The 27,903-nt window shown below is 43.0% G+C and overlaps 1 protein-coding gene across 12 annotated transcripts in view; it reads left to right on the top strand.

Annotated features, from left to right (window-relative positions):
• Nucleotides 1-27,903, top strand: part of FRY (FRY microtubule binding protein) — a 193,732-nt gene that overhangs the window by 140,520 nt on the left and 25,309 nt on the right. For all 12 annotated transcript variants that reach the window (XM_083608908.1, XM_083608906.1, XM_083608907.1 and 9 more), the window contains 15 exons: nucleotides 746-828; nucleotides 1,633-1,783; nucleotides 3,262-3,365; nucleotides 6,556-6,741; nucleotides 10,236-10,434; nucleotides 12,313-12,434; nucleotides 13,412-13,599; nucleotides 15,543-15,637; nucleotides 18,620-19,227; nucleotides 19,534-19,631; nucleotides 19,730-19,900; nucleotides 22,030-22,170; nucleotides 23,595-23,777; nucleotides 25,478-25,639; nucleotides 26,212-26,286. In XM_083608908.1, the coding sequence (XP_083465034.1) occupies nucleotides 746-828; nucleotides 1,633-1,783; nucleotides 3,262-3,365; nucleotides 6,556-6,741; nucleotides 10,236-10,434; nucleotides 12,313-12,434; nucleotides 13,412-13,599; nucleotides 15,543-15,637; nucleotides 18,620-19,227; nucleotides 19,534-19,631; nucleotides 19,730-19,900; nucleotides 22,030-22,170; nucleotides 23,595-23,777; nucleotides 25,478-25,639; nucleotides 26,212-26,286 (2,566 nt within the window). The remainder of the gene's footprint in view (nucleotides 1-745; nucleotides 829-1,632; nucleotides 1,784-3,261; nucleotides 3,366-6,555; nucleotides 6,742-10,235; nucleotides 10,435-12,312; nucleotides 12,435-13,411; nucleotides 13,600-15,542; nucleotides 15,638-18,619; nucleotides 19,228-19,533; nucleotides 19,632-19,729; nucleotides 19,901-22,029; nucleotides 22,171-23,594; nucleotides 23,778-25,477; nucleotides 25,640-26,211; nucleotides 26,287-27,903) is intronic.

Here is a 27,903-nt window from a genome sequence, read left to right as displayed (position 1 = left end):
TTCTGAATACAAGATTTCAGCTGATTGACTAAAATATTTTTTTTCCATTACGTACACCTGGTAACAAAGAGACACCACAGTGATTAGAACAGTGTAATTTAGACAGTATGTATAGATTGACCTAGATGGAGTTATCAACAGAAGAGACAGCATAAAGAACTGCCGAATAAATCATTTTGCTTCTGGACAACACACACTTCCTTTTCCTTACAAAAGCATGTGTAGCAGTATTGTTTAAATTGGAAATTTCAAAAGCATGGCATAAACATTCAGAACAACATTTATTTCTCTTTGATCCAGCATTTGCCTGCCCGTTTCTTCAAGTGTGCATAAATAAATTGTGTATTACAGACCTACCAAAAACTTGCTAGAAATTATTTAAGAGTGCAAAAGCAGGGTGGCATGTTAGACTGTTTCTCTTTTTGATTCCACTACTGAAGTCCAGTCAGAAGATTAGAGAAACATTTGTCATAATTCTTTGGTAATGTGTCCTGTATCAGCAAAATGTCTTAGTGATACAGTTCTTCAAATATCTTTTAACACACCTGGGGGTTTAGAATTTTCTGTTGCATTACTTTGTCAGTTTTACAGTCTGGTTTAGCTAGAATGCTACCACCCAAGTTTCCTCAAAGTAAGCCAGTTTTTCAGAGAAGGTTGATTGTCGGTTTGATCTTTTGAGAACCTTCAGAATAATCCCTCTTGAGCCCAGATTATGATTTTGACATTTTCTTTCATTCTTACCAAGGTTCAGCAATGTGATCAGAGCACATAATCGACTGGAGTCAAGATACAGCAATAGCTCTGGAGGATCTTACGATGATGACAAAAGTATGACCTGACATTTGTTTACATTTCATTTTGTGAGTGATGTGGCATGATCCAGTCAAGGCTGTCTTCAAGTCCCCCTGGTTTCAACAGAATAATTAAGCATGTGCTTAAATATCTCCCATTGAAATCAAGGGGACTACATTTTTTGAAATTTGGCAGGATTGTGCAGAGTTTGTAGTTCTTTGAGTAGTTGAAGCTCTGTGATCAGGATCCTTCATTGCTTAAAAAAAAAAGCCAAAAAGAATTGTACTTCAAATGGTATAACATAATTTGCATTCTTACTACTTGTGCCAATACCTGCATTAAGGTTTGTTAAACATCACCATTGATTTGGCATAGCCATAAACACTTTCTGTGTACCAGTTTTCAGAAAACATTATGGCCACAAGGAAGCAAGACAAATCAACAAACAAAAAATGAAATACTCCAGCAACACAGAGCTGTCCATACCTTGGTTTTTGAACAACTTAGTTCACGAACAACTCGGAACTCGAACGTCGCAAACCCGGAAGTAGGTGTTCCGGTTTGTAAACTTTGCCTCGGAAGCCGAATGTCTGGCGTGGCTTCCGATTGGCTGCAGGACGCTCCTGCAGCCAATCAGAACATGCGCCTTGGTTTCCGAATGTTTCGGAAGTCGGATTGACTTCCGGAACGCATTCTGTGCGAAACCCAAGGCATGACTGTATCTCAATATAAAAGGCTAAAGGCATGTGTTTGGTTTGCATTGTCTGCACTGAAATATTCAAAGTCGGAACACCACCAGGTTCCCTACATAATAAGTTATCATAATATATTACTCTGCAGATGATCCTGTGTCTCCATACACAAGTTGGCTACTGAATATCGTGGAGACCAAACAGCCGCAGCCCTTGCCGATGCCATTTAATGGAGGGTGCTGGGCACCTCTTGTTGACTACCTCCCAGAAACTATTACACCACGAGGGCCACTTCATAGGTAAGGTGTATGTTAACATTACCTGTCTTACAAAACAGTTTGCCTCCACTGTCTCCTAACTGTACATTATTGCATCTGAACAGTCCTAAAAACATTTCTGACATGTTCTGCATTAGAAACCATCTTTTATCTTGCTGTAAGAGACATGTAGCGTGTCACTTTTCCCAACAAAAGTGAAATAGGCGCATTAATAGTGTGTTGGGAGAATTAATTTGTGATTCTGCTTTAAGATTCAGACAGATGATGACGAACCCAATTTAAAAAGCAGGATCTGTACTCCCTGCGCCCCCACCCTCCAGCCTAATGCATTCCTGTCACATTCTGTGTGCTTTTCTTATATCGAAATTACCTTCTTATATAATCTACACTGACAGGCATAATTTCATTTTGATTTCGAGGCTAAATGTAGACATCGTGACTTGTTATCACATTAATTACATTTTTTAAAAGCAGAAAGCTTCTGACATTGTGTCAGAAACTTGTTTGCCTCCCCCACGCCAGAGCTGATGTGGGTCGAGGTCATGGCAGGGCAGGGCAGAGGACTGCAGCCCTGGCATTTCTCAGCAAAGTTTCACGTGCTAGTTATCAGGGTGAACCTATAAGAAATACATGCTCCCAAAAGTTCACATGCCAAGGTAACATGAATAACATAACACTAGAACTCATGAACATGCAGTAAAACTGAATGTTGGAAGACTAAACTAGTCCAGAATGCTGCTGCCAGACTGGTGACTGGGAGTGGCCGCTGGGACCATATAACACTGGTCCTAAAAGATCCACACTGGCTCCCAGTACATTTCCGAGCATAATTCATATTGTTGGTGCTGACCTTGAAAGCCCTAAACAGCTTTGGCCTTGCTGGATCCAAAGCCCTGCAGTCTGCTGACAAGGCCCTACAGACTCAAAGGTAGCAAAAGAATGAATGAAACCCTCCCCCTTTCTGTCCTGGTTGGCTTGAGTGACAGGGCTTCAGACATGGTGATGGAACCACTGCTCCCTGGCCAAGTTTTGGATTGTTGTCAGTGCGTCAAGTTTCAGAATAAATATATCCATTTGCTTCATCTTTAAAACCACCCCTCACTGAAGAGGCCATGATGGTTTACAGTACCTGGTTAAAGCAATAAAAATATTATTAAACTACATAACCGTCACATTTGAAAGAATACAACTAATCAAACCAGATCAATGCAGCAGGCCGCATAATTACCATGACCTTGAATGCTTCTATATACTGGTTCTATAGAACATTCTTCTATATGCCTCTACTATTTCACCTCATTAGTACAGTGTGTGTTAATGTTCAGTGCCTCCATGCAACCAAGTACATTGTGTTTATTTTATCCACCATTGCTTAGGTGACCGTATTGCGCCTCAGATAACTCCTGGTACTCTCTGATCAGCTATTGTGTGATTGTTGCCATTTCCCCCTCATTTGCCTTTGCAGGTTTTGAACTGGTTCATCTTCTTTTTCCTCTCAGGTGCAATATTGCTGTCATCTTCATGACCGAGATGGTTGTAGATCACAGTGTAAGAGAAGATTGGGCCCTCCACCTCCCATTATTATTGCACGCTCTCTTCTTAGGTAAGAAGCAAGAACTGAAGTTGAATTTGAGTTCCTAATGCAGATGATGCTCCATATTACATGGTCTCCCTCCACCTTCATTCATTTGCAGGCTTTTGTTTCAGTATTCTCATTTTTATCAGAGGCTAATCCCAGAAATGCTTGTTTGGGGTTTTGTAAGCTCTGCCCAAGCTACTCTATTCCCTCCGACTTTTTGCTCTATAACTTTATGAAAAGCAGCAGTTTACATGGTAAACTCAAGAGAAGTATTGTTTCTTCCCTGCCCCTGAAGCTGATTTGATATTTTATTCGTCATAGAAGTACAAAATGTATGAATGTAAAATTTTTAACTGACTCTGAAGGAAGTTCAACTGATGAGTCCTAGTGGTGGACTGTGAACTGTCCCAAGATCTTATTCCACTTGTGCAGTGGGGCTTGCCCCCCTCTTCTCCCTACTCGCCCCCCCCCCCCGGTGGCTCTGTAGGAGAAGAAACTTCCAGAAACAGCACACAGAGGAAGGAAAGGGAAGACCATCCAGCAAGCTGAAATGTTTGCTCTGACAGAATGATAAGAGGAATGTGACATTGAATCCTTCCCTTTGTTTAGTTATTAATATAGGCAACTCCCCATTTACGCGGGGGTTACGTTCCAAGACACACGCTTAAGTGAAATCGCGTATATTTGAAACACCTTTGAAAAAGCCTGCAAACACCTTGTTTTGCCCCTCCCCCCCCATTCCAGTATTGCATGAAAGGAGTGAGAGAAATGAAGTGATGGTTATCAACAGATTAATAAATGTTTGAAAGAAGGAATTGCAAGCACTAAATGCAAATTCGTTAGCCAGACCTTTTCTTGTTGTATCAGTAAATATTATCTTTCATAAACCATTTGACCTATGCTCACAGGAGGTTAGGAAACAGAACTTCTCAACTCATAGTTCTTCAAAGTGAAATTGAATTTATTGCCAGGAGCAGACAGCCTGACATTTTCTGACCAGCACCAGATTTTTTCGTTTTATCTTTGTCTGAGGATGTTTTTTTTTTAAAAAAAAAAACCTGCCAGGGAATTAACCTACTCTGAATACTTTCATGATCTCTGTGGTAAAGGAACTCCTGGTTCTAAGTATGTACTGGATATTTCTGAAACATATTGACAGGATTAAATCACCAACTGGGCCACCCAACAGAGAGAGAGAGTGTGTGTGTGTGTGTGTGTGTGTGTGTGTGTGTGTGTGTGTGTGTTACTAATTCACAAGTACAACCTGTCTCTAAAAAAACACACTTTCTTTAGGTCACATGCCCCAATATACACATGCCAGGACATCATCAACATTTTATTATTTATACCCTGCCCATCTGACTGGGTTGCCCCAGGTCATCCTTCAATAGGAAGCAATCTGACAAAGTTGAAAAATTAATCTCTCTTCCCACCCACCCCAGCAACTTGCACAGATGATGCATTTCTAGGATAAATTGAATGGAAAGGTCCTCTCCCAAGTTCTCAGCTGAGCCATAGAACCTGCAAATTCCATCCATCTTCTCCCTTTTTGTTGCCCAGCCTGTTCCATACCTTTCCTTCGTTCCCCTCAAAAACCTCTTTGAGCCAGGTCGTACAACCCTTACCTCTGGTTGGCACAAACTATGGAGATGGGCAGGGACAGAATCAAAGTGAAATTAATAAGGAGACTTATAAGGGTAAGGGGCAGTGGCGTAGCGTGGGTTGTCAGCACCCGGGGCAAGGCAAGTAATTTGCGCCCCCTAACCCATGGATTTGCGCCCCCTAACCCTAACCCCCAGATGTTGCACCCGGTGCGGCCGGCCCCCCCTGCACCCCCCACGCTACGCCACTGGTAAGGGGAAACTAGAAAGAGTACCCAATTTGAGGGTCTGCATTTGGCTTAATGATACATGCATAATGATATCACGTCACTCAGAAGAATGGCCGGAGTACTGTTGAAACAAGTAGTGTTTAGAGTCCAGTCCCAAGAGCAATTGCAACTGTAGAGCAAGGCAAACTGGAAAATATACTATATGAAGAAGAAGCAATCAGAGTGCCAGGGAAGTAGCAGCATCAAACAGTAGCAGACTGCTACTTTATGCTGGAATCTTTGTTCTCCCATGGCTCCAAACAGTCAGGAATGATGCAAATAATCTCAGAAATAATTTAGGAAAAGAATTGAAAAAAGATACTTGCAAAAGTACAGCATATCACTCTAGAACAGGTGTGGGGGAACCTGTAGCCATCCAGATGCTCCTGAACCCCTACTCCCATCAGCCCCAGCAACCATGGCCAGTAGACAGGTAGAGTGGAAGTCACAACATCTGGAGGGCCAAAGGTCCCCCACACCTGTTCTAGAACAACTATTTGGCTCATGAGTGGGCGATGATGCTTTTCCATGGTTCTAGTCCTACTTGGATGGCTCTAGCAGGTAGCCCTTGGCTTCCTTGTGTTCTAGAGAGTTCAACCTTATATACCCCATGCTCTAACAACAGATGTGGGAAACCTTTTTCAGCCCCAGGGCCACATTCTCTTCTGGGCAATCTTCAGGGGGCCGCATGCCAGTGGTGGGTAGGGCAACAGCAAACAGAGCAACAGATGTGAATGTTCGCTTTATACACACTGGCACGCAACCTCTGTCTTCCATCCAGGCAAGCCAGAAGCATTATCTAAGTTCAAGGGCACATTCCAGCCAGCCAAAAACACATAAAGAGACTACAAAGCAGGTCTGCTTAGGGGCAAGGTTAGGGAGGAGGGTGTGGGCTAGACAGAGAGATCTGGAGGATTGCATTTCGTCCTTGAGCCTGAGATTCTCCAGCCCTGATCTTCATGAAACCTCCTGAGTGGGCTCATCCAGGATTTTGGAGTGCCTTTCTATAACCTGGTTTCAATAACCAAGGCTCCCAATAGCTCATGCTGTATTAGTGCTTCTGTTAAAAATAATGTATGTGCATATTTAAAACCTTCTGTTTGAGAAATCAAGGGCAGCTTTATAGTCAATCAAAAAGTTTTTTTAATTGATTATCTAACAGATTAAATGGTGCAAGCCTAGCTTTCACAGGTACTAAATTCAAACAAGATATTTGAAGAGGAAGCACACCCTGTATTTTGTCTGTTTTTGTACTAAAGGCATGTGGATCGTTTGCTATATCTGGAACTTGTTAACTTGTTTATACTTTATATTCAGTGATTGCCATTAACTGCTTTCCCTTAGGCCTTGACCATTACCGCCCTGAAGTCTTTGAGCATAGTAAAAAGCTGCTTCTCCATCTTTTGATTGCTCTGTCATGCAACAGCAATTTTCAAGCCATTGCCTCAGTGCTTCTCCAGACCAGAGAGATGAATGAAACAAAGACTCTCACAGTACAATCAGCATACTTGCCTGAATATTTCTATACAGGTAACAACAAGCAATTGATAGAGTATATATCTGCTTTGTTTTGACTTGTTCCTAGTGTACTCCTATGGTGCTCTTTCTGTGTTAGCAATACATTTGTTCTACACTCAGTTTGGTTACACTGGTACAATGCCCTATATACTGTATAGGGCATTATTATACCAGTGTATCCCCAATTGGGTGTTGAACAAATAATGGAATATTCTTTTCTGGTTGTAATCTGTTGAGTAAGTGTCCTGTCTAAATGCCTTAAAATAAATAGAGCTTATGAGAGACTGTTGTTTCCTCCAGACTGCACTCAAGGGGACTTTTAGATTGTTTGATTCTGCACATCTAAGGGCAATTCCACACATGTGCATAAAAAGAAAGAAAGAAAGAAAGAAAGAAAGAAAGAAAGAAAGAAAGAAAGAAAGGCTTGAGGCTTCATGCTTTCTTCTGCTATGTGTGTAACCTCTGAACAAGAAGTGGAGCTCAAGAGTCAGCCTCAAGTTCAGGTGCCAAACTCCGTAAGGCATGCAACCTCTAAGCAACGTCTCACAAGTAGGACCTAATTGCATGACTCAATCTGTCTCTTTTTATGGTGGACAATTCACCTGGGAAAGAGAGAGAAAGCACAGGAGCCCAAGGATTGCTTCTGTGTCCTAATGTGCCCCGTACCTTTAGAAGGAATAACAAGGTAAAATGACTACACATACATTCACTGGGTGCTTATCTGTGACCTTATTACTGTCCTGTCACTAGTCGTAGTGGAGGCTCTTTTAACTAAAATAGATAAAGTCACGCTGAAGAGAACAGGCAGATAAGTATCTCAACATGCAGTATGGAATAACAAACAAGTGCAATGCTTCACTGTCTCTGAGAGCATGAATAAAAATGTATCTGCTTTTTTTAATTAATAGTTTTTTATTGGACTTTCAAAAAGGAAACAGATGCAGTCAAATGATACAGACAAAATCAGTACAGCTACCTTGGGGCAGTGGAAGGGAAAGAGAGCTCAGATTGAGAAAGGAGCACACAGGATTGTTTTTCGTCTGCAAACAGTTATTTTAAAAATGCTTCTGGAAAAAAATCAATGGCATGTGAACTCTGCTCGTTGAATGCAAGAAGAACTGAACTTTGTGAACTCTAAAAAGAGGAGGAATTGTAATTTGACATGTTTATCTCCTCACCTTTGCTAATCAGTTGCTTCGGTGCATAGCTAGAGCAAATGAAGACTGGTAGCCTTTGTGGGTTTTTTATCAAATACCTCTCAGACAGAATGTAGGCAAACACTACCTAAGATTCCGACTTGCCGCATTCAAGGCAGTTTGTCAAGCACTGTTGTGCACAAATAATACATTTTTATATTTTACCATTCCTTTTCCTTGGGGGGGGGGCAGTTCCTTTTGGCCATTGGCCATGCTTGCTGGGGCTGATAGTTGTTGTATTTTGGCAACGTCTGGAGGGCTGAAGGTTCCTCATACCTGCTGTGATTGGCTCAGTGAATCTGTACATAGGGAAGGGGCAGGTGTGTCCGTCCCCCTTCTCTCTGCTATGCAGCTTCCAGGGTTCCCTGGCTGGCATTCAGGGCAACTATGGGTTAACACCCTGCCAAGGACAGGCAGGGACATATTCCTTCGTCCCTCCTGCTGTTTATGTATTCCACATCAATCCTTGCGTCCTGATATGACAGAGACTGTACCTATAGCTCAGGTATAATTTTGAAGAACTACAGACCAAGGGTGGCATATGTCAGCAGTAGTCAGCAGCTAGAAATCCTTTTGAAGGAAAGGTCCAAATCTAGCATTGACAGCGGAGGAGCAGGCTGTGTCCTTCCAGCTTCTCCTCATGATGTGTGATGTTTCCACCCACAAATTCCTCCTATTCTGAATTTCAGTCCGTATAAACTTTTGCCTGTGCTCCTTTCTCCACCGTGGCCTGTAGCACATGGCTAAGGAAGGCTCTTTCTATGACTCTTTTCTCATTGTAAACAGGATCAAATTCATAGACATGCTTGTATTATGAGGCCGAAGCTTGCATTTTTTGCTCAACCTTTTCAGAACCAGGGCTTGGGGCTTTGACACTTGTGTAATGGGAGGAAGAAATGTTATCCAGATAAGGGGACAGTTCCATCAAGTGATGCCTCCGTGCATTTAACCTTCAGCCAAGCACATTTTAAGTGCGGACTATGTGGGGACTTAGCAGCAGAAATTGTGCTCAGTTAACTCCTTCCACAGTCCTGCTGTCAGGCTACCCAGACCTAAGATACGGTCTGGCTAAGCGTACATCCCAACCCAGGTTTGTAGTTTGCCTTCCCTAGACAAACAATTATGAGTAGGGAGCCAGGAACAAACCTTGGCTACAGCTCATGGTTTGTCTGGAGCAAGACAAGCCATGAGCCCAGGGTCAGACTTAATGCCAGCCAAACTGAACCATGGCTTAGGTCTTCATAGTGCAGCAGCAAGAGAAGAGCACAGTGGTTACAATTTGGGTTTGGCTTACTTGCACACTTGAGCCATTGTGGCTTGAAGAATTTCACACAAAACTTACATAAATGGACTCACAGCTGTCCATGGAGGCACAGGTCAATTCTGTGTCCAGGACAGCTGTCTACCAGATCCATCTGGTATGCAGGCTGAGACCCTACCTGCCTGCAGACTGTCTCACCAGAGTGGTGCACTGTTATCTCCTGCTTTGGACTACTGCAATGCGTTCTACATGGGGCTACCTTTGAAGGTGACCCAGAAACTACAACTAATCCAGAATGCGGCAGCTAGACTGGTGACTGTGAGTGGCTGCCAAGACCATATAACACTGGTCCTGAAAGACCTACATGGGCTCCCAGTACATTTCCAAGCACAATTCAAAGACCTTTAAAGGTCTAAATGGCCTTAGCCCAGTATACCTGAAGGAGCGTCTCAACCCCCATTGTTCAGCCTGGACACTGAGGTCCAGCTCCGAGGCGGTTCCCTCACTGCGTGAGGTGAGGGCCTTCTTGGTAGTGGCGCCCACCCTGTGGAACGCCCTCCCATCAGATGTCAAGGAAATAAACAACTATATGACATTTAGAAGATATCTGAAGGCAGCCCTGTTTAGGGAAGTTTTTAATGTTTGATGTTTTATCGTTTTTTTAATATTCTGTTGGGAGCCGCCCCGAGTGGTTGGAGAAACCCAGTCAGATGGGGGGGTATAAATATATTATTATTATTATTATTATTATTATTATTATTATTATTATTCATTTTAATAATAAAAATGAAAATTGTATATTTAGACAAGCTTCTAGAAAGGAACATGCACCATTTGAAAACCACAAGATACGTAATGTGTAGCTGTTTTGTAGCTCCTGATCACAGATTTGATCACGCTGTCTCTTCTGTTATTTACTCCCGGTTCTGTGAGGGTTCAGGGCAGCTAAAACTATTACCAAAGACATTCTTGCCCTGCGATGACTCTTGAGGGGAGTTCTGACCTCGGCTGCACATTCCATGCTTATCTTTTTTCTCCATTGCTGCTAGGTGGCTTTGACTTTCTGAGGGAGTATCAGTCTTCTCCCGTGCCAGACTCTGGACTCAGCTCCAGCTCCACCTCTTCCAGCATCAGCCTTGGAGGGAGCAGTGGGAACCTCCCTCAGATCACCCAGGAGATAGAAGACATGGACCCAGCCGTAGAGACAGATGAAAAGGCAAACAAGCTAATTGAGTTTCTGACTACCAGGTAATCACATCAGAGCAAAGATACTGTGCATTCTGCTGCAGCATACCTTTCGAAGAATGCGTCTGTATCCTAATCAGATGAAGGAATACGTTCCAGCACAAGTCTCTGGCAAACACGCAGTCATAACACATTCCCAGTCGTTTCCTGACCTTTGTAGATAATTCTGTAAAAATAATAATATTTAAAATGGTTGCAAATTTCACACAGACAGAACCTGTGAAAGAACCAGCTCCCATAATAATAAAATATGTAGCCTGTTTGGCTGATGAGTCACATTCCAATTAGTTACCAAAGCTGCCAAGTCTGTGGTGCTTTGTTCTGCTTTTGCAGCTAAAACCAACCGCCGTTTCAGTCTTAACATGAGAAACCAACAGTCAAAATCACAGAAAACCGTAAAACAATGAAAATAGCATGAATGGGATTTCTAACTCGATGTAACAAGACCACGTGTAAAATTAACATAGGTGCAAATGTAAGCGGTTGTCACTATTGCATAAAAGTTACAGCAAATTCTCTGAACACCTCCTGCTTGGTGCTTATACCCACTTGTGAATCTTAAGCAAATGGGTGGCATTATTTATGTATTATATATGCTATGATTCATTACAAAAGGTTGGGGTTTGGGGTGATGTTGGAACACCAGAAGCTGATAGAATGAAGTCAAGTGGAGAAGGACTGGGGTCTAATATGGTGGGAAGGAAGAAACGTCAGTGACTTGAGGCCTGAGGACTATTTTAAATCCTGCGGAGAAGCAAAGTAAAATGAAATACTTCTGCAATTCTCCGCCACTTGCTTCTACCGATAATTGTATTCAGTTCCAAGTTTGGTCCTCTCTTTCACATCCTTTAATAACTTGAGGGTTTGGTGGGAGGAGCGAGAACCTCCAATGGTAGAGGAACTAATCTATAGTTGCCTTGTGCTATGACTTGAGACGAAATGGGAAGCGCTTGTTTATGCTGTTTTGCCAGCGGTGATCTCACTTTCGGTGATTTTTCTGGGTGCTCTTAGTGCCACGGGTGAAAGTATTCACACACTGTGCTGCGTCAGCAACTACCCTGCCAGGAATGGAGGGGGTGGTGGTGGGATTTACCCAGACAACTACAGCTCAACAGGGTGCTAGATGAGGAGCAACTGCAGTTCAGCAGGTTGGAAAAGCACTTGCCTGGTTGAACTAACACTAGCCAGAACAGGCAATGAAATGGCTACAGTATAGTAAGACCGTATCAGCTGCAGTGATGCACTTCACCTTCCCCTCTTGTATGATGACTTCTGCAGTGACACAGGTAGCAGGTGTGCATGCCCACCTCCGACCATGCAGTAATGCAGGAAAACATAGCCCTTACTTCCATTTGGCTCATTTGTCCTTAGTGATGTCATCATAGTAGGCATCTGATCCCTGATTGACTGGGATCTGTATTCCTTGGAAGAAGATGGCCCAGTTTAAGAGAAACAAAATGTGCAGAACTAGCTGCTTGCTGGGCTCGCACAGACAAAGTGAGTGGGAGAAGAAGTCACAGAGCATTGCCCCCACTGCTCCAAAGTATTGCTTTTGTATCAAAAGTTGAAATGGGAGAAGGTTCATCTCAGCCCTACCTGACATTCGCATTTCATAAATTTCCTTTTGCTTTGCACTTCGCTTGCCATGGAAAACTGAAGCTCTGCTATTATCTCAAATAGATCATAGTAAAAAGAAAAAGATAAGTTACTTTGTAAGGATGGGATAAATTGTATTTCTGAAATGTGGATCGGAATGAATGGGATGGAATCCACTTTTTTCTCACTTTAGGAGAAAGAGGAGGCAACACTGCAGCTTCATTATACATTTTTTAAAAAAACTGGATACTAAAGAAAAATGCCTGTGTGTTTTCTTCTTTTCAGGGCGTTTGGTCCTCTTTGGTGCCACGAAGACATCACTCCCAAGAACCAGAATACAAAGAGTGCAGAGCAGCTTACCAACTTCTTGCGTCATGTTGTCTCTGTCTTTAAAGATTCCAAATCAGGTACTGAATCAACTGGTTGTTGTTTTTATGGTGACCCTCAACTGGTGCTGTTTTGCTGAATAATTCCTACTGTTTTCTCTCATACCATCCCTGCGAGCAATTGTCATTTTGTAGTGTTAAGAAAAAGGGGGGCAGGGGAGAACTTCTGTACCTATATTAATTTTTATGGACTGATTTTAGGTGATTATTCACATAAAATAGGGGCATAGGCTGCCTTATACCAAATCAAGTCTGTTGTGTAGTTCAGTATTGCCTATACCAAGGATGGGGAACCTGTGCTCTTCAGGTATTGTTGGATTACGATTTCCATCCTCCCAGGCCAACAACACTTGGAGGAGCACTAGAGGACTGGCAGTGACTCCCCAGGATTTCAGAAAGGGAATTTTCCCAGCCCAACCTGGAGATGCCTTAGGAACTTCTGTATGCAGTCTGCTTTATCTTTAGAATTTTCAGATGGTGCAAATATTTTCATATTAGCCATTTCACTCTGGATGTCAAGAACCCTGTCTTTGCTCCCCATGAGCAGTACATACGCTTCAGGTTACAGACTCCACTAACCCAGAAATAGTACCTCGGGTTAAGAACTTTGCTTCAGGATGAGAACAGAAATCATGTTCCAGCGGCGTGGCAGCAGCAGGAGGCCCCATTAGCTAAAGTGGTGCTTCAGGTTAAGAACGGACCTCCGGAATGAATTAAGTACTTAACCCGAGGTACCACTGTATACTGTTTGGGTGGAAGAATTTTACCTGGATTCGCAGGAGGAAATAACTCCTGGCCTGGGCTTCTGACCTCAGCCCTTTGCCCTAATTATCATCACACAAGTTCTTTTCCTAAAGCTATTGCTGCTTACATCTGCAGCCAGTCTTATAATTAGCCTGACCATAATTTTTAATGATCGTAAATTAAAATTTGTGAGCTCCCACATTATTTATCGATTGCCATTTGACAGTACAAAATTTTTTCTTCCTCCACTTTAGGTTTTCATTTGGAGCAGCATCTTAGCGAAATTGCATTGCAAACAGCCCTTTCCAGTTCTTCAAGACATTATGCTGGCCGTTCTTTCCAGATATTTCGAGCTCTAAAACAACCTCTATCTGCACATGCACTGTCAGATCTTCTTTCAAGATTAGTGGAAGTTATAGGAGAACATGGAGAGGAGATTCAGGTACAAATATACTTCAGCATTCATAAGAACGGAGGAAGTTGCCTCATACTGAGCGAAACAATCAGTCTAGTCTGAACTGACCTGCAGTTGGTTCTCCAGAATTTTGAATAGGAGTATTTCCTGTTCCTACCTAGCGATGCCAGGGGTTTGCACAGCTGACAAAGCACTGGAGAAACATGATCAAATCGCAGAGTCCCAGTTAACAGTCTGGCAGTCCTATTTTGGACCAATTGCAGTTTCCAGGCCAATTTCAAAGGCCTCGTGCACAACATCCTGCAGGAATCTCGGCCTGAGGTTAACATAGCGTGGGTAATTGTGCCCAGGCTGTCTCCATCCAAGTATAGCCGCGACAGCCATTTTGGCCTCTAAGGACAGTGGTGCATCATCAAACACACACCTCCTATTTAAAAACTAGTCCTTTAGAGAAAGCGCAACAGCCTTCAGAATGGGTTGAACACCATTCACCAGAACAAACAAACCACCCCTCACCGCTACCTCAATTTTTTTCTGAGTTGAGTTTCAGTTTATTAATTCTCATCCAATTCATTACCATGCCCAGGCACTAATCCAGCACATCCACTGCCTCTCCTGAATTGGATGAAAAATACAGTGAGGTGGATGGCGGCTGGGGAGAGAGCCTTTTTTATGGTATCATGTGCTCTAGAGCTATCACCCTTCTTCGTTACTCTCAGGGCCTTGAAATGATGCCGTGTTTGCTTGAAACGACTGGAACTTAATTTGCTAAAACGTTGCAAAGCTACCGGAGACATTAAAAGTGATTCCCATTGCTCGCATATTTGTTTCTTCAATAAATTTTGTACAAGTCCTGATTAAACATCGTTGTGATGTGTGGAGAAGAAAATGTTTGGATTCTAATTTGTTTAGATGGTGGCATTGCACGGAGAGTTTAAAAAAGAAATTGGCAGTACTGAGTTTATTCATGATTTCACAATTGCGGCGTGTAGCAAACCCATTTCATCACAGTGCACAGAGTTCAGTTTCTCAGAACTGGAGCAAGACTAGACATGGGATTCATGGGCAGGAGCAGTTGGAAAAGACTTGCCTTGGAATGCCCTCTACTTAAAACAAAAGAGATAAATAATGGTTTCCCGCATATGTTCTGACAGCAGTTGCTAACATCTATAACTCTTGAGAACTGCAGATGCATACAAGGCTAAAATTTTCCAGGCAACATTGCATTCTTGGTTCTCTTCAGCAACACAGAGCTGAGTATTTGGGAGCAACAAATGAGAATCTTCAAAGAGAAATTGAGAGAGAATTATTATTATTTACCAAAATATGAATCACCTTTTACATGGGTGCCAAGGTAATTTACACATCTATCCAAAAACAGCTAAAATTAGTTTTTTAATTATTATTTTTTTAAAAATCACAGCTTAAAAATGAACATGAGACCTTTTTATCCAGGTGGAAATATTTGTTGAAACAAAAATGTCTTCAGTTATTTTTGGAAAGTACAGAGAATGAAAAACACTCTTGTACAACAAAGTAGGACAGACTGCAGGTCTTATGTCTTTCCTGACATCTCATGCACTGTGGAATCTATCCAGTGTTGCTCCAGGTCTGAGAAGGTGCTCACTATGAGTTTTTTACCAAAGGAGTGATAGCAGGGATATAATCACGTGCACCGACTTTTAGTTTCTTTTGTTCACACATTAATGAAACTGAATTAATGAACCTGAAGTCATGCTTACTTAATGAATTAAAAAATTAGCTAATATTGATGTTTATCAAACTATCCAGAACTAGCCATTCATCATAAATGGTCCGTCTTTTTCAGAGTTTAGTTCCAGAGGTCGAATAACTATGATTAACAGCATTATATGAGAAACACTAAACGTTAGATGGCAGGCATATTGAATACTGCTGAAGAGGGCTGGGCATTCATACTTAAGTAACCATCTTTCTGCATTTTTTGGCAGGGCTACGTTATGGAAGCGCTGCTGACGTTAGAGGCTACTGTGGATAATCTGTACGACTGCCTGAAGAACAGTGATCTTTTGACAGTTTTGTCTCGGTAGGAGTTTTGCCTCTTAGTTATAAGGGCCCTTTCAGTAAAACTCCCAGGTTATTAAGGCAGAGCACCCTCTGAACTGCACAGGGAAAGATGGCACAATTAACTAAACTCAACCCCCATTTGTTAAAACAGCCTGCGTGCAAGTAATCTAAATTAGCAGCATAGTCCTTGTTACATCTGGAACACTGTCATGAAAGGCTATATAATAGCGCATACTGTAAGGGGAAAAGATCTCTTCATGAGATGTCTTAAGCCAAGAAGTCTAGCTGTGCAAAACTGCCAGTTTTGGGGCAGAGACACTGCAACACCCCCCCAATATTTTGTTGATTATTTTGCCTAGCTCAGTACCAAAAACCACAAAACTCACTGCTCTTGCACAACACAGTAAGCCCACAACTTACGCACATTTACTGTACTTTTTTAGGGGGACTCAAAATTAAGAAAATGGGGGGATTGCCCAGAGTTGTTGAGCTTCTTGGGGGGGATTGCCAAAAATCGTTCACCAGCATCACCTACACTGCCACTCACATGCGTCGCAAAAGCCAGCTATCGTCTGTCCCCTCGCCGGCAGAAGCCACCTATTGCCTGCCCAATTGCTGCAGCGACAGCCAATCAACAACAGCCCTTGAGGCAGCCACCAATAACACGCCCAATAGCTGCTGACAATCTCTGACTCGCTGCATCAACCAATCCCATGTCCCCCCAGTGCACTACCCCTGATTATGAACATAATTTTCTAAGAATAAAGCCTCGTCTTATACACGGAAAAGTATGGTAACTTGTGCACATTCAGCTTTACGCACATTACAAAAAGTTTTTTTTTCAAATCAATAAGGGGGTAGGAAGGGGGAGGGTGCCTGAGGAAAAAGGCTTTGGCAATCCCGCCCACCATTGAACCCATTGTGTTTTGACTATACACAATTTTGGCTTTAGGCGCCATCTCTGTAATGTAACCCCCAGCGTAGGTTTCAGGTGTACCATAGTTCACCAAAAGAAGTCGGTGCAATAAAGTTTGAATTATTGTCCATTTCCATCTCAGGGTTATACACAATGTTTAAGGGTAAGTGGGACCAGAAGTCAATGATGTATGAGTGTTATTTACCTCATCTCTTAAAAACAAATAAATTACAAAAAGAGAGAAAAATATACAAAAGCAAAATCCCAACTCACCCCCCCCCCCAGTGGATCAATCTAGTTAAGTTTACCAAAGTCCAATCTGTGATATCAGTAGTTACCATTCTTCATGGTTATCAGTAAAGTATTCTATTGAGCATATTTCTTCCCATATTTCTTCCCTCTCCCATCTCAGTTGTGCCACTTAACTTCAGGAGATTGGAAGTTTGGGAATACAGAACAGAACTGCAACTGGTGGGAAGGGAAAAAGAGCATCTTCCTTTCTTCCTTCCCAGCAATGGTGACCTCTGTTCCCATTGTGTCACCAATCACAGCAGTTTTACTAATTCTTTCAAACAGCAGAATGATGGGCATTTTATTTAAATGGCCCACAGAGGAAACTATTCTGCTGGGTGCCACATGAATGGGCGTGTTTGGCTTTAACTCGGTGTCATATTGTCAAGGCTGGGTTTCATGTGCGTCTGCGTTGACAGATCTCTGACACAACTCTTTCATGAGCATTCCTCTACCCCCCTTTAATAAATTTGCGATGATGGTTCTTAGAATGTGGAGGATGATGGGATACAGAGCCCAGTTTGTCTGTGTTGTCCTTGTTTGATTTGCTTTTTCAGAGGCATTGGCCAAGTCCTCCCAATCTAATGAAGGCAGACTTTGCCTTGGAGGGATGTCATTTCCTATCACCTGTTAGAGAAAAGTGGAGAACTGAAAATTTAGATTGCATGCATTCATTCCATATATGCAGTCATGGAGAGAGAGCCAGTGTGGTGTAGTGGTTAAGAGCAGTGGACTCGTAGTCTGGTGAACTGGGTTCGCTTCCCTGCTCCTCCACATGCAGCTGCTGGGTGACCTTGGGCTAGTCACACTTCTCTGAAGTCTCTCAGCCTCACTCACCTCACAGAGTGTTTGTTGTGGGGGAGGAAGGGAAAGGAGAATGTTAGCCGCTTTGAGACTCCTTAGGGTAGTGATAAAGCGGGATATCAAATCCAAACTCTTCTTCTAACCTGCCCCTTCTATGTGAAACTTCCCCAGTATATTATCTTACCTAAAAGCCTAACCTTATTTGGCAGCTGGGCAGGCAGCAAAAGTCCTCAGAATGAGGGTCCAGTTATAATATACAGGCACCTCCCTCCTAGTCTAATTGAAGACTTACCCAACAGCTAGGAATGGAGCTCATTTCTGGGCCAAGCCAGCTTTCTCAGCAAAAAATTCCTACGTATATGCCTCATGTAACTACACTGCAGACCACAACCCAAAGCCTGCCCACGAGACGCTAGTCTTCACGTTGTGGCTGGGTTTACCAATGATTGCATCAGTTTCTATTTGCATCTAATTTACTCATATTTTCCTTTTGGTTTATATCTTCTTGAGGTATAGGTTGTGTATATTCTGCTCTAAAAAATAAATAAATAACCAAATTCTGCACTCAAGTAACCCATATCCTCTATTCAAAATTCTCAAATCTATAAAACTTACGTTCGTTAACATACTTGCACATTCGTGCTCCTTTCCCTCAGTGTATTGTGTTTCTGCACATCGTGTAAAGGCAGCAAAGCTTTATCTCCATAATAGAAAGTACATTGAGACTCCAAGTCTAGAACTGGGCCTTCCGAAATTGCTCTTAATGCCGTTGTCTGGATCCAGTGACTCCAAAGTGTGCATATGAGTGCTCCTATTTGTAGAGCAAAAAAGGAAGAGGAATTGACTTAACTGCTGAGAAGTGTTTTGTATTTGGAGTGGGATTGCTTGAGTGAGGCCTTCTTTACTGTTGAGCTGAATTGGGCAGCTCCTGTTCACATGGATCTCCAAGTACTGGGCCCAGTAACTTTTGTTTTGATTTGTTTTGCTTAGTTCATCATCACCGGATTTAACGTCAAGTTCAAAGCTGACCGCAAATCGGAAGAGTACAGGGCAGCTGAATGTCAATGCGGGAGCTTCAGGTGGCAACACAGCAACCGCTGAGCGCAGCAGGCACCAGAGGAGCTTTTCAGTGCCAAAAAAGTTCGGGGATGTGGACCGATCCTCCGACCCTCCTCGCAGTGCCACCCTCGACAGGATACAGGCTTGCACTCAGCAGGGCCTCTCCCCAAAAACCAGGAGCTCGTCCTCTTTAAAAGACAGCCTCACAGACCCTAACAATATTAACAACCCTACGAACCTGTTAGCCACCATCTTCTGGGTTGCTGTAGCTTTGATGGAATCCGATTTTGAGTTTGAATATCTAATGGCGCTGAGGTTGCTGAATAAGCTGCTTGTTCATTTGCCGCTGGATAAAGTGGAAAACAGAGAAAAGCTAGAAAAGCTGCAAGGGCAGTTGAAGTGGACAGATTTCTCAGGGCTCCAGCAGCTGCTGCTGAAAGGTTTCACTTCCCTTACCACCACGGACCTTACGCTGCAGCTCTTCAGTTTGTTGACCCCAGTTTCACGCGTGTCCATGGTGGATTCCTCCCAAGCCATAGGTACAGTCGATAGATGTTCTGTTTCATTGATTGATTGCGTTTCTTCTGCATTTTTAGCTAAAAGGTCAAGTATCTATTATAAGGAATATGTCCCTCATAGCAATTGATAATAATCATTATGTTTTGCATATAAGAAACTAATCCTCCAAATATAATATCACACTGCATGCGCTTGACATGCTTTTATGTAAATACAGGATGTTTTAAAGTGGAGGCATATATGCCTTTATTATGACAGCATAAAGTACAGTTTGAAATCTGTATTATTCATGCCTTCTCAAATTTCTACTTTTTTGTGTGTGCCAGGATTTCCATTGAATGTTCTGTGCCTCCTGCCTCATTTAATTCAGCACTTTGATGGCCCAAATCAGTTCTGCAAGGATATTGCAGAAAGGATTGCTCAGGTACCATCCATCTTCACTTCGTCGTCGGTCTAATTAAATCCCAGGATTGTTTTTGGATTGCTGTTAACATAACTTTCATGTTCCCTATATGTCACCAGGTCTGCCTAGAAGAAAAGAACCCCAAGCTGTCAAACCTAGCCCACGTCATGACTCTTTATAAAACTCACAGCTACACGAGAGACTGTGCAACCTGGGTCAACGTCGTTTGCCGTTACCTTCATGAAACGTTTGCTGATACTACTCTGAACATGGTTACATATTTAGCTGAGGTATGTTTCTACTACTCAGTCCGTTTCTGTCTTCTACTGGCAGCTTTCCTAAGGCTGTAATCTTAACCCATTTATCTGGGAGTAGGCCCCATTGAAGTGAATTGGGTTTAGTTCTGGTTAGGGGTTGCACATTATGTTCCCAAATATTCAGCGAAGGAATTCCTGTGTATTTGTGTGTGTACAATTGACCCAAAGGCTAGGAATGCCTCCCCCAGGAGACTCTGAGAACAGATATTAACCATTAAAAATAAATAAATTAGAACGAATGCATAATAAACAGCAGACATTGTATAACCTCTGTGCAAGCAAATCAGGATGAATGCTCAATAAACCTGTTTTCCAGAGGCACCTTCTCTTGTACACACACATAAACAGCAGAAATGCTCTCTTTCTCTGAACTGTTTGAGAGAGAGAGAGAGACAGCTCCCTCATTACAGCGCTGTGACAGGGAGGATAGGAAACACTCTATTTTGCTGTTCACAGATCATTCTCTGAAGCATAAATGACTGTTTCTAGCCCTCCGCATTACGGTGATGTGATAGGGTGCCTGCTTCTGACCTCGCAAAGATGCCTCTTCGCCTTGCATACTGTCAGGTTAGAGGTGTTCAGGGAAAAGGATGGATTTCTCCCTCCTATTTCCTGAGAACCTCCAACCTGGCGGTAGACGCACACAAGAGGACAAAGCGAAGTTTTTGCAAGGTGGGGAACAGGTGCCTTTGGAATGCATTGATTTGACTGCGGCTTGAAGGACCAGTTGGCGGGCCCCCTTCGGACTGTGGGTTCACCATCCCTGCTCTAAAGGTTGCCAGGGATGTTGTCACAGTGTGCAATGAAAGTTTACGAAACAAAGCATTGTGACTAATCAAGTCTATGGGTTTGTGAAACTTAGTTGGGGATAAGTTTCATTGAAATAAATGAAACTGACTTCTGCATAAACTTGCATTCTTTTTGGAATGTACTTCAGCGTAAGCCTAGCCCAGGCATAGGCAAACTCGGCCCTCCAGATGTTTTGGGACTACAACTCCCATCATCCCTAGCTAACAGGACCAGTGGTCAGGAATGGTGGGAACTGTAATCTCAAAACATCTGGAGGGCCGAGTTTGCCTATGCCTGGCATAGCCTTGCGATGTGCAGTTTTTGATAAAATGTCAGCCTCTTTTGAACAAACCAGAGTTTCCTTGCTTCTATCATTGGAGTGCAAGAAAAACTGTCATCTTGCCTCTCCTACAGCATTGTTTTGATTATGCTGATTTATCATCCTGGACTGTACAAGGAATGTATACACAAGTGAGTTCTTTTTCCATGTATTAGAATTGTTATGATAGTTCCTGTGACTGTTCACTGAGAACCAGAATAGCATTACCAAGTGTTATATTATTTTGATTTATATAAATATTGAGCTCTTGGTATTCCTTTCCACAACTTGGGTCTGGACGCTCAAGTTTGTTTGAAGGACATACAAAATAGATGCATGAAAACACCTGAAAATCTCCTTGGAAATTTAAAAAGCAGTAATGGCACCAGCTTTTGAAAGTTAGCACATTTGCTTTTGATGCACCAACATGGCCAGAGGTTAGCAATGGTGGAAGAAGGCTAAACAAGGTAGTTGTGGGTAGGCTGGCTTAGATAATGAACTATGAGGATGTTTAGGTTCCATAGGTTAATTTTTTATTGTAAAAGTTGGCGCAAAGTGAGTTCCTTCAGAACGTTGCATCTGAGTTCCATAACGAAATAGATTATCTGTATGTAGCCGAGTGCACTAATGTGCAAGATTCTAACCTATGATCTTCAGAGTTATTATCCAGGAGCTGGATTCAACTAAATAGGTGTACTAGCAGGAGCCAGTTCAACAAGTCCCACTAGTGCAATGGGACTCTTCCACACATATACCAATTGCCTGCTACACTCCCCAAATCTTCTCTGGGGGTGGGAGAACCCCCATAAGAGTGAAAGGCGGGAGAGGAGGAGAGGTTATTTCACCAGATAAACTGAAATGCTAGCACTGATGGAATGATTAGAAAAGTGAAACGTTGCGTTTCTCCCACATCTCTCACCATTTTACCTCTTTAACAGCAAAATTTGTGTGTTTTTAATGTAAGGATTATGATTTTGTTTATGTTTTCTCACAGCTGCTGGAAAAGGGGCTTCCCAGCATGCAACAGTCCCTTTTGCAGATAATCTATAGTCTTCTTAGTTATATGGACCTATCAGGCATTCCCGTAAAACAGTTTAACATGGAGGTGTTAAAGACCATTGAAAAATATGTGCAGGTAAGTATTGCATGCACCTCATAGAGCTTGTGTAAAAAACCAGTGCTTATTCACTCATTTAGAAAAGGATTTATATGCACTCACATAAAATATAAAGGCCTCATGTAACCTAGTTTTCCCTTTCACTCCTAAGTTAGTGGCAAGCCAAACCTTTCCTCTGAAATGTGGCAGACTATCACATGAGAAATGAGAAGGGGGAATTTTGGGGAAGTGGAGAAGAAAACACAGACCAGGCTTGTTCACATAGTGCCAAGCTATGCTTTGGCATTGTGTCTGATTTGCTGCACGTATGCTGCGGCCAGAGGTGGTTTGGGGTAGCATGACCAGTTTGACCTCATTGGGTGCCGTGCTGCAGGGGGCGCCACAACAATGCTGTAGAAAGGAGCGTGAGAGGCGGGGGGCACCGAATCTTAGCGTTGCACAGGGTGCTGCTGAAATTTGAAACTCCAAAGTCCACCACTGCTGCTTTAGTCAGCCCCAACTTCTGTAGAGATTAAATCCAAATTCTGCATTCAGAATCAGTTGCAGAATTCACACCCAGAATAGCATGCATTTACTCTGATTCATCCCTGATGTTGGCAAAGAAAGATTGAGGGCACAAGGAGAAGGGGACGACAGAGGACGAGATGGTTGGACAGTGTTCTCGAAACTACAAACATGAGTCTGACCAAACTGCGGGAGACAGTGGAAGACAGAAGTGCGTGGCGTGCTCTGGTCCATGGGGTCACGAAGAGTCGGACACGACTAAACAACAACAACAACACTCTGATTCATTCTGCTTCTGAGATACATATTTCAAGACAATTTGGAATTTTTCTGCAAGGAGTAAGGCAAAGGAAAAGGAGAGCACAAACAAAAGGCAAAAGTACTGCGGTTATCACTGCACTCCAGATCCCCTTTTCCCCCCTCCATCCTTAACATGTCACTCAGAGGAAGGATCCTGGTTCAGGGAAATGTTTGTGCAATTAAATTATACTTGAAATAAAATCAGACTCCTGTCCAAACACTACCCAAGTTTTCTTTGCTTTTTGCAGGAAATACAAAAGTTAAAAATGATTTCAAAAAAAAGGCAAGAATATAAGAATGTAAAATTCTGTGCCTAATTCCAGCGTTACAGGAAAAAATATTCAAAGCTGATTCAGTCCTCTTTATTCTCAGTTGGAGAATTAATGCATGGTCTGAAAAGGATGATTATATATTATAATAATATTCTCATTTAACTCTGTGCGGTATATATACATTCTGTTTATATATTGTCAAACCTGTATTGCATTTGAAACTAGTACTATTACTGAGCACCCAAATTGTTACGTTGTAATTAATTAATAGTAAGTAATTTTATTGTGTGTGATGTTCTTCCTCTTCTCGTAGATTTTGTTCCCACTTAATATATAATCTATATATTTGTGAAAAATTGTTTCCAGAGCATTCATTGGCGAGAAGCCCTAAATATATTGAAGTTGGTAGTTTCGCGCTCAGCAAGCCTGGTTTTGCCCTCCTACCAGCAGCACAGCGATCTTTCAAAAATGGAAATACATCGTGTATGGAACAACGCTTCCAAAGAACTACCTGGGAAAACGTTAGACTTCCATTTTGATATTTCGGAGGTACTATATTTTTGTTGCGATAAATCTGTGTGTCCAGTGCATATCCCTTTGAAAGCTGAAGCAAATAGAAATACTGTGTCATTTTAAAGCACATAAACATGGGTTTCAATGAGGCATGTGGACAAGGTACTTGGAATTGTGTGGTTGACTACTTGCACTTTGGACTGTTGCCCCTCGTGGCTGATAGAAACTAGCAGGGAGGGGACAGCTGGCTGGGCCAGGCTGGGGATTAATGCCTCCTTGTGAGAGAGGGGCTGTCCCTGCCTGATTAAAGGAAGCAGTGGTAAAAACCATTCCTCAAGAAACCCTCCCTGGATTTGGAGAATCTAAGTACTGTATTTTTCCCTCTATTAGATGCACCAGACCATAAGACGCACCTAGTTTTTAGGGGAGGAAAACAAGAAATAAGAAAGCAACGCAAAACATCCTGAGCTAAGAGGGAGCGCTCCTCCATCTTCCCTCAGGAGGCTTTGCGGGGCTTTCCCTGAAGCCAGGAGAACAAGCAGGACTGGTGCGCACCGATCCCTTTTGCCCTCCTGGCTTCAGAGAAAGCAAGCCTACTGGCTTTCCTTCCGCAAGATCCGCGCGCTCTTTAAAGGGAGCACGGCTCTTGGGGGCTTTTCTGGGAAGGGACAGAGCCACGTGCTCTGTCCCTTCCCCCACCTCCCGCAAAAGCCAGGGATAGCTGCGCGAAGCCTCTGCAGGGCACGGGGATGAAGGCTCCCCATGCCCTGCGAAGGCTTCGAGTGGCTAAGCCAGAAGCTAGAACAGCCAGCGGGATCGCAGCACAGCGATCCCGCTGGCTGTCCTGGCTTCTTGCTTGGCCGCGTGCAGCCTCTCCTGGGCAAGGGGAGCCTTCATCCCCTGCCCAGGAGAGGCTATGCGTAGCTAAGGCTCCCCCTAGAGCCGTGCTCCCTTTAAAGAGCGCATGGAGTGTGTGTGCGGCTCTTGGGGGCTTTTCCCCACGCTCCATGCGGCTCTTTAAAGGGAGCACTGAGCAGAACCTCCTGCCAGCATTCGCTCCATAAGACGCACACACATTTCCCCTTACTTTTTAGGAGGGGAAAAGTGTGTCTTATAGAGCGAAAAATACGGTAACTTCCAGCCAGTTGCCAATCTCCCTTTCTTGGACAAACCAGATCCAGGGTTGCCACAGGTTGCCACAGATCAGATCCAGGTGCACTTGGAGGAGACTTAATTTCTAGATCAACTTCAGTCAGGGTTTAGGCCCAGCTTTGACAGAGAAACTGATCCCTGTATGATGACCTCTGTTGGGGGGGGGGGAGAATGTGTCCTGTTAATTGTTCTCAACCTCTTGGTGGCTTTCAATACTATCGACCATGGTATCCTTCTGGAATGACTGAGTTAGGGGTGGGTGGCACCATTTTGTGATGGTTCTGGACCTACTTGGATGGTGGTTCCCAGAGGGCGATGCTTAGGGAGTGCTCTTCAGCCCTGCCTTATAGAATTGTAGAATCATAGAATTGTACAGTTGGAAAGAACTCCAAGGGTCACCTACTAGTCTAACCCTCTGAAATGCAGGGATCTTAACTAAACCATATATGACAGATGGGCATCCGACATCTGCTTAAAAACCTCCAAGGAAGGAAAGTCCACCACCTCTCGTGGGTCCAGGGTCAAAAAACTCTTACTGTAAAGCCCTTCAAAATGCTAAATACTGTTCATTGTTTTCTTTTAAGACTCCAATTATTGGGAGACGCTATGATGAGCTACAGAGTTCTTCAGGCAGGGATGGAAAGCCTAGAATAATGCCTGTCACCCGTAGCACTTCTTCAACATCTTCTGGGTCTAACTCCAATGTCCTTGTTCCTGTTAGCTGGAAGAGGCCTCAGTATTCTCAGGTAAAATCTAGGGATTATCTGGAGAAGTGCTGTCAGTTGTCCCCCGTGTTACAGAGACCTGTCTTGACTTCAAGCAGAAGTCAGCCCTATGCTGTGGAACACTTTCAGCAGACATCCGGCAGACAGTCCTCACTTTTGACTTTCAGGCGTCTCTTGAAGACCTTTCTTGTGCTAAGAGACCTATGTAGTGGTTTAACTTTTTCTTGAGTAGCCCATCATTTAAAAAATTGTTTTGTATTGCTTTAATTTTTTTAAAATGTTGCTGAACCACTGCCCTGATATTTTATGGGAGGGCTATATATAAATACTTTTATAAGTAAACAAAATGCCTACCCAGTTTCAGGAATTGAGCTTTTAAAAAAAAATTGCTAAAGCACCTACAAAAACTTTATCCATTTGAAATTACAAGAGACAAGGTTTGGCTAAAATTAGGAGATATCAGGAGTGGAGCTTTCGGTGTTTGTTAAATGCTCCCTATTTTTTCTTCTATGATTTGAGCTCTGAAATGTGTGGCATTGCTTAAACTCCTTTCTTTTTCTCTCTGTCTCTGTCTTCCCCCTTTTTTAAAAAAGAAAAGGACAAAAGAAAAGTTAGTGCACGTTCTTACGCTTTGTGGTCAAGAAGTCGGCCTGAGCAAAAACCCTTCGGTAAGTCTCATATTTCTCCTTCTAGGGCTTATTCATAAACAGTTCAAAGGTACAGCTCTAAATTTTATATTCAGTTTGCTGGCATGATGTGACCCTTCCATAATGAATGCTGTTTCTCAGCCAAACGCAAGCAATAGATGTGCCTGTTAAAACATTGTTGTTGGTTTAGGCAAGCCTATCCATACATGTAGATCCTAGTGTGTTTTAATCTCTTTTACTGTTAAACTTTAATTATGTTTACATGTTTTAATTGCTTTTAACTGCTCTTTACTGACCACTATAATACTTCTTCCTAGCCAGTAGAGGTTTTATCAGAATCAAGTGGTATATAAATTTTGTTAAGTACCGTATTTTTTGCCCTATAGGACGCACCGTCCCATAAGGCGCACCTAGTTTTTTTGGGGGAAATAAAGGGGAAAAAATTATTTCCCCCCCAGGTGCGGGGCTGGGGCGGGGGAGGCCCGAGCTTCCCCTGACCCAGCCCCCAAACAGGCAGCTCTCTGCAAGCCGTGGGAGCCCAGCGCTGGCTCCCGCTGCTTGTGGAGAGGTCCGCGAAGCCTGGGCGCGCTGATCTCAGCGCACGCAGGCTTCGGCATGCTGGCAACTCTCCGCAAGCAGCGGGAGCGCTCCCGCTGCTTGCGGAGAGGTCCGCGAAGCCTGGAGAGCGAGAGGGGTCGGTGCCCACCGACCCCTCTCACTCTCCAGGCTTCAGCGAAAGCCTGCATTCGCCCCATAGGACGCACACACATTTCCCCTTCATTTTTGGAGGGGGAAAAGTGCGTCCTATAGGGCGAAAAATACGGTAACTAAAATAAAATAATGTGTCTACCCACCAACCCACTCCCCTTATCAAGAAATTATCTCTAAACGGCTTTGTTAAGATATGGCTCGCTGGCTAACTCATGTCAGAATTACTTAACTGTTCATTTAAGCATTGTGACTATTTGCCTCTGACCGTTATACTTCCTGAACATTTTAGAAATTTGAGAATTCAAAGTCCATTTTGGCTGATACATATGGGAACAAAATAGAAGATAAAACAGTAGGGTAGAAATGAAACCCTGGTTGTTGGAATTCCTTTTCAGCTAAACATATGGGTCTCAGAGTATGAGTCAGGTCTTCCATAGGTGACAAGAAATGGCTAGTAGTACATCTGTATCACCTGCCTAACATTTCTCAATCTGCCCACTTTCCCACCCCAAGTTCAAAAATGTACATGCTGCATTTATTTATTTGTTTGTTTGGGGTGGGGTGCCCTTACCCTCCAGTTTTTGTTTTTGCCATTTCCTCTGCTAAAACTGATGCCAATCAGTAACTGTAGAAAATCAGCTGTAAGAGGCAGCTGGAAAAACAGCTGCTGCAGACAGACTTCTCTCTCTCCCACTTTTTCCCCGACCCCCCACCCTCTCTTGCATCTAAGAGTGTATAGACGCAGTCCACAAATAAACTTCCCCCATTGATGGAAAAGCACAGTTAGCGCCATGGTTGTGGAATGATGAAGTTCAAACATATTTGTAAATAATAACAGCTGAAATGTAACACATTCTAATTCATCTGCATGCTTTCCCTTGTAACAACTGAGAAGCGAAAGGGCTGGCTTACCCCTTTTCCATGCCC

The sequence above is a fragment of the Podarcis filfolensis genome (genome assembly GCF_964270895.1).
Source record: "Podarcis filfolensis genome assembly, chromosome: 4".
NCBI classification, from domain to species: domain Eukaryota; kingdom Metazoa; phylum Chordata; class Lepidosauria; order Squamata; family Lacertidae; genus Podarcis; species Podarcis filfolensis.
Note: the sequence above shows the minus strand (reverse complement) of the source record. Positions and strands in the feature narration are given on the sequence as shown.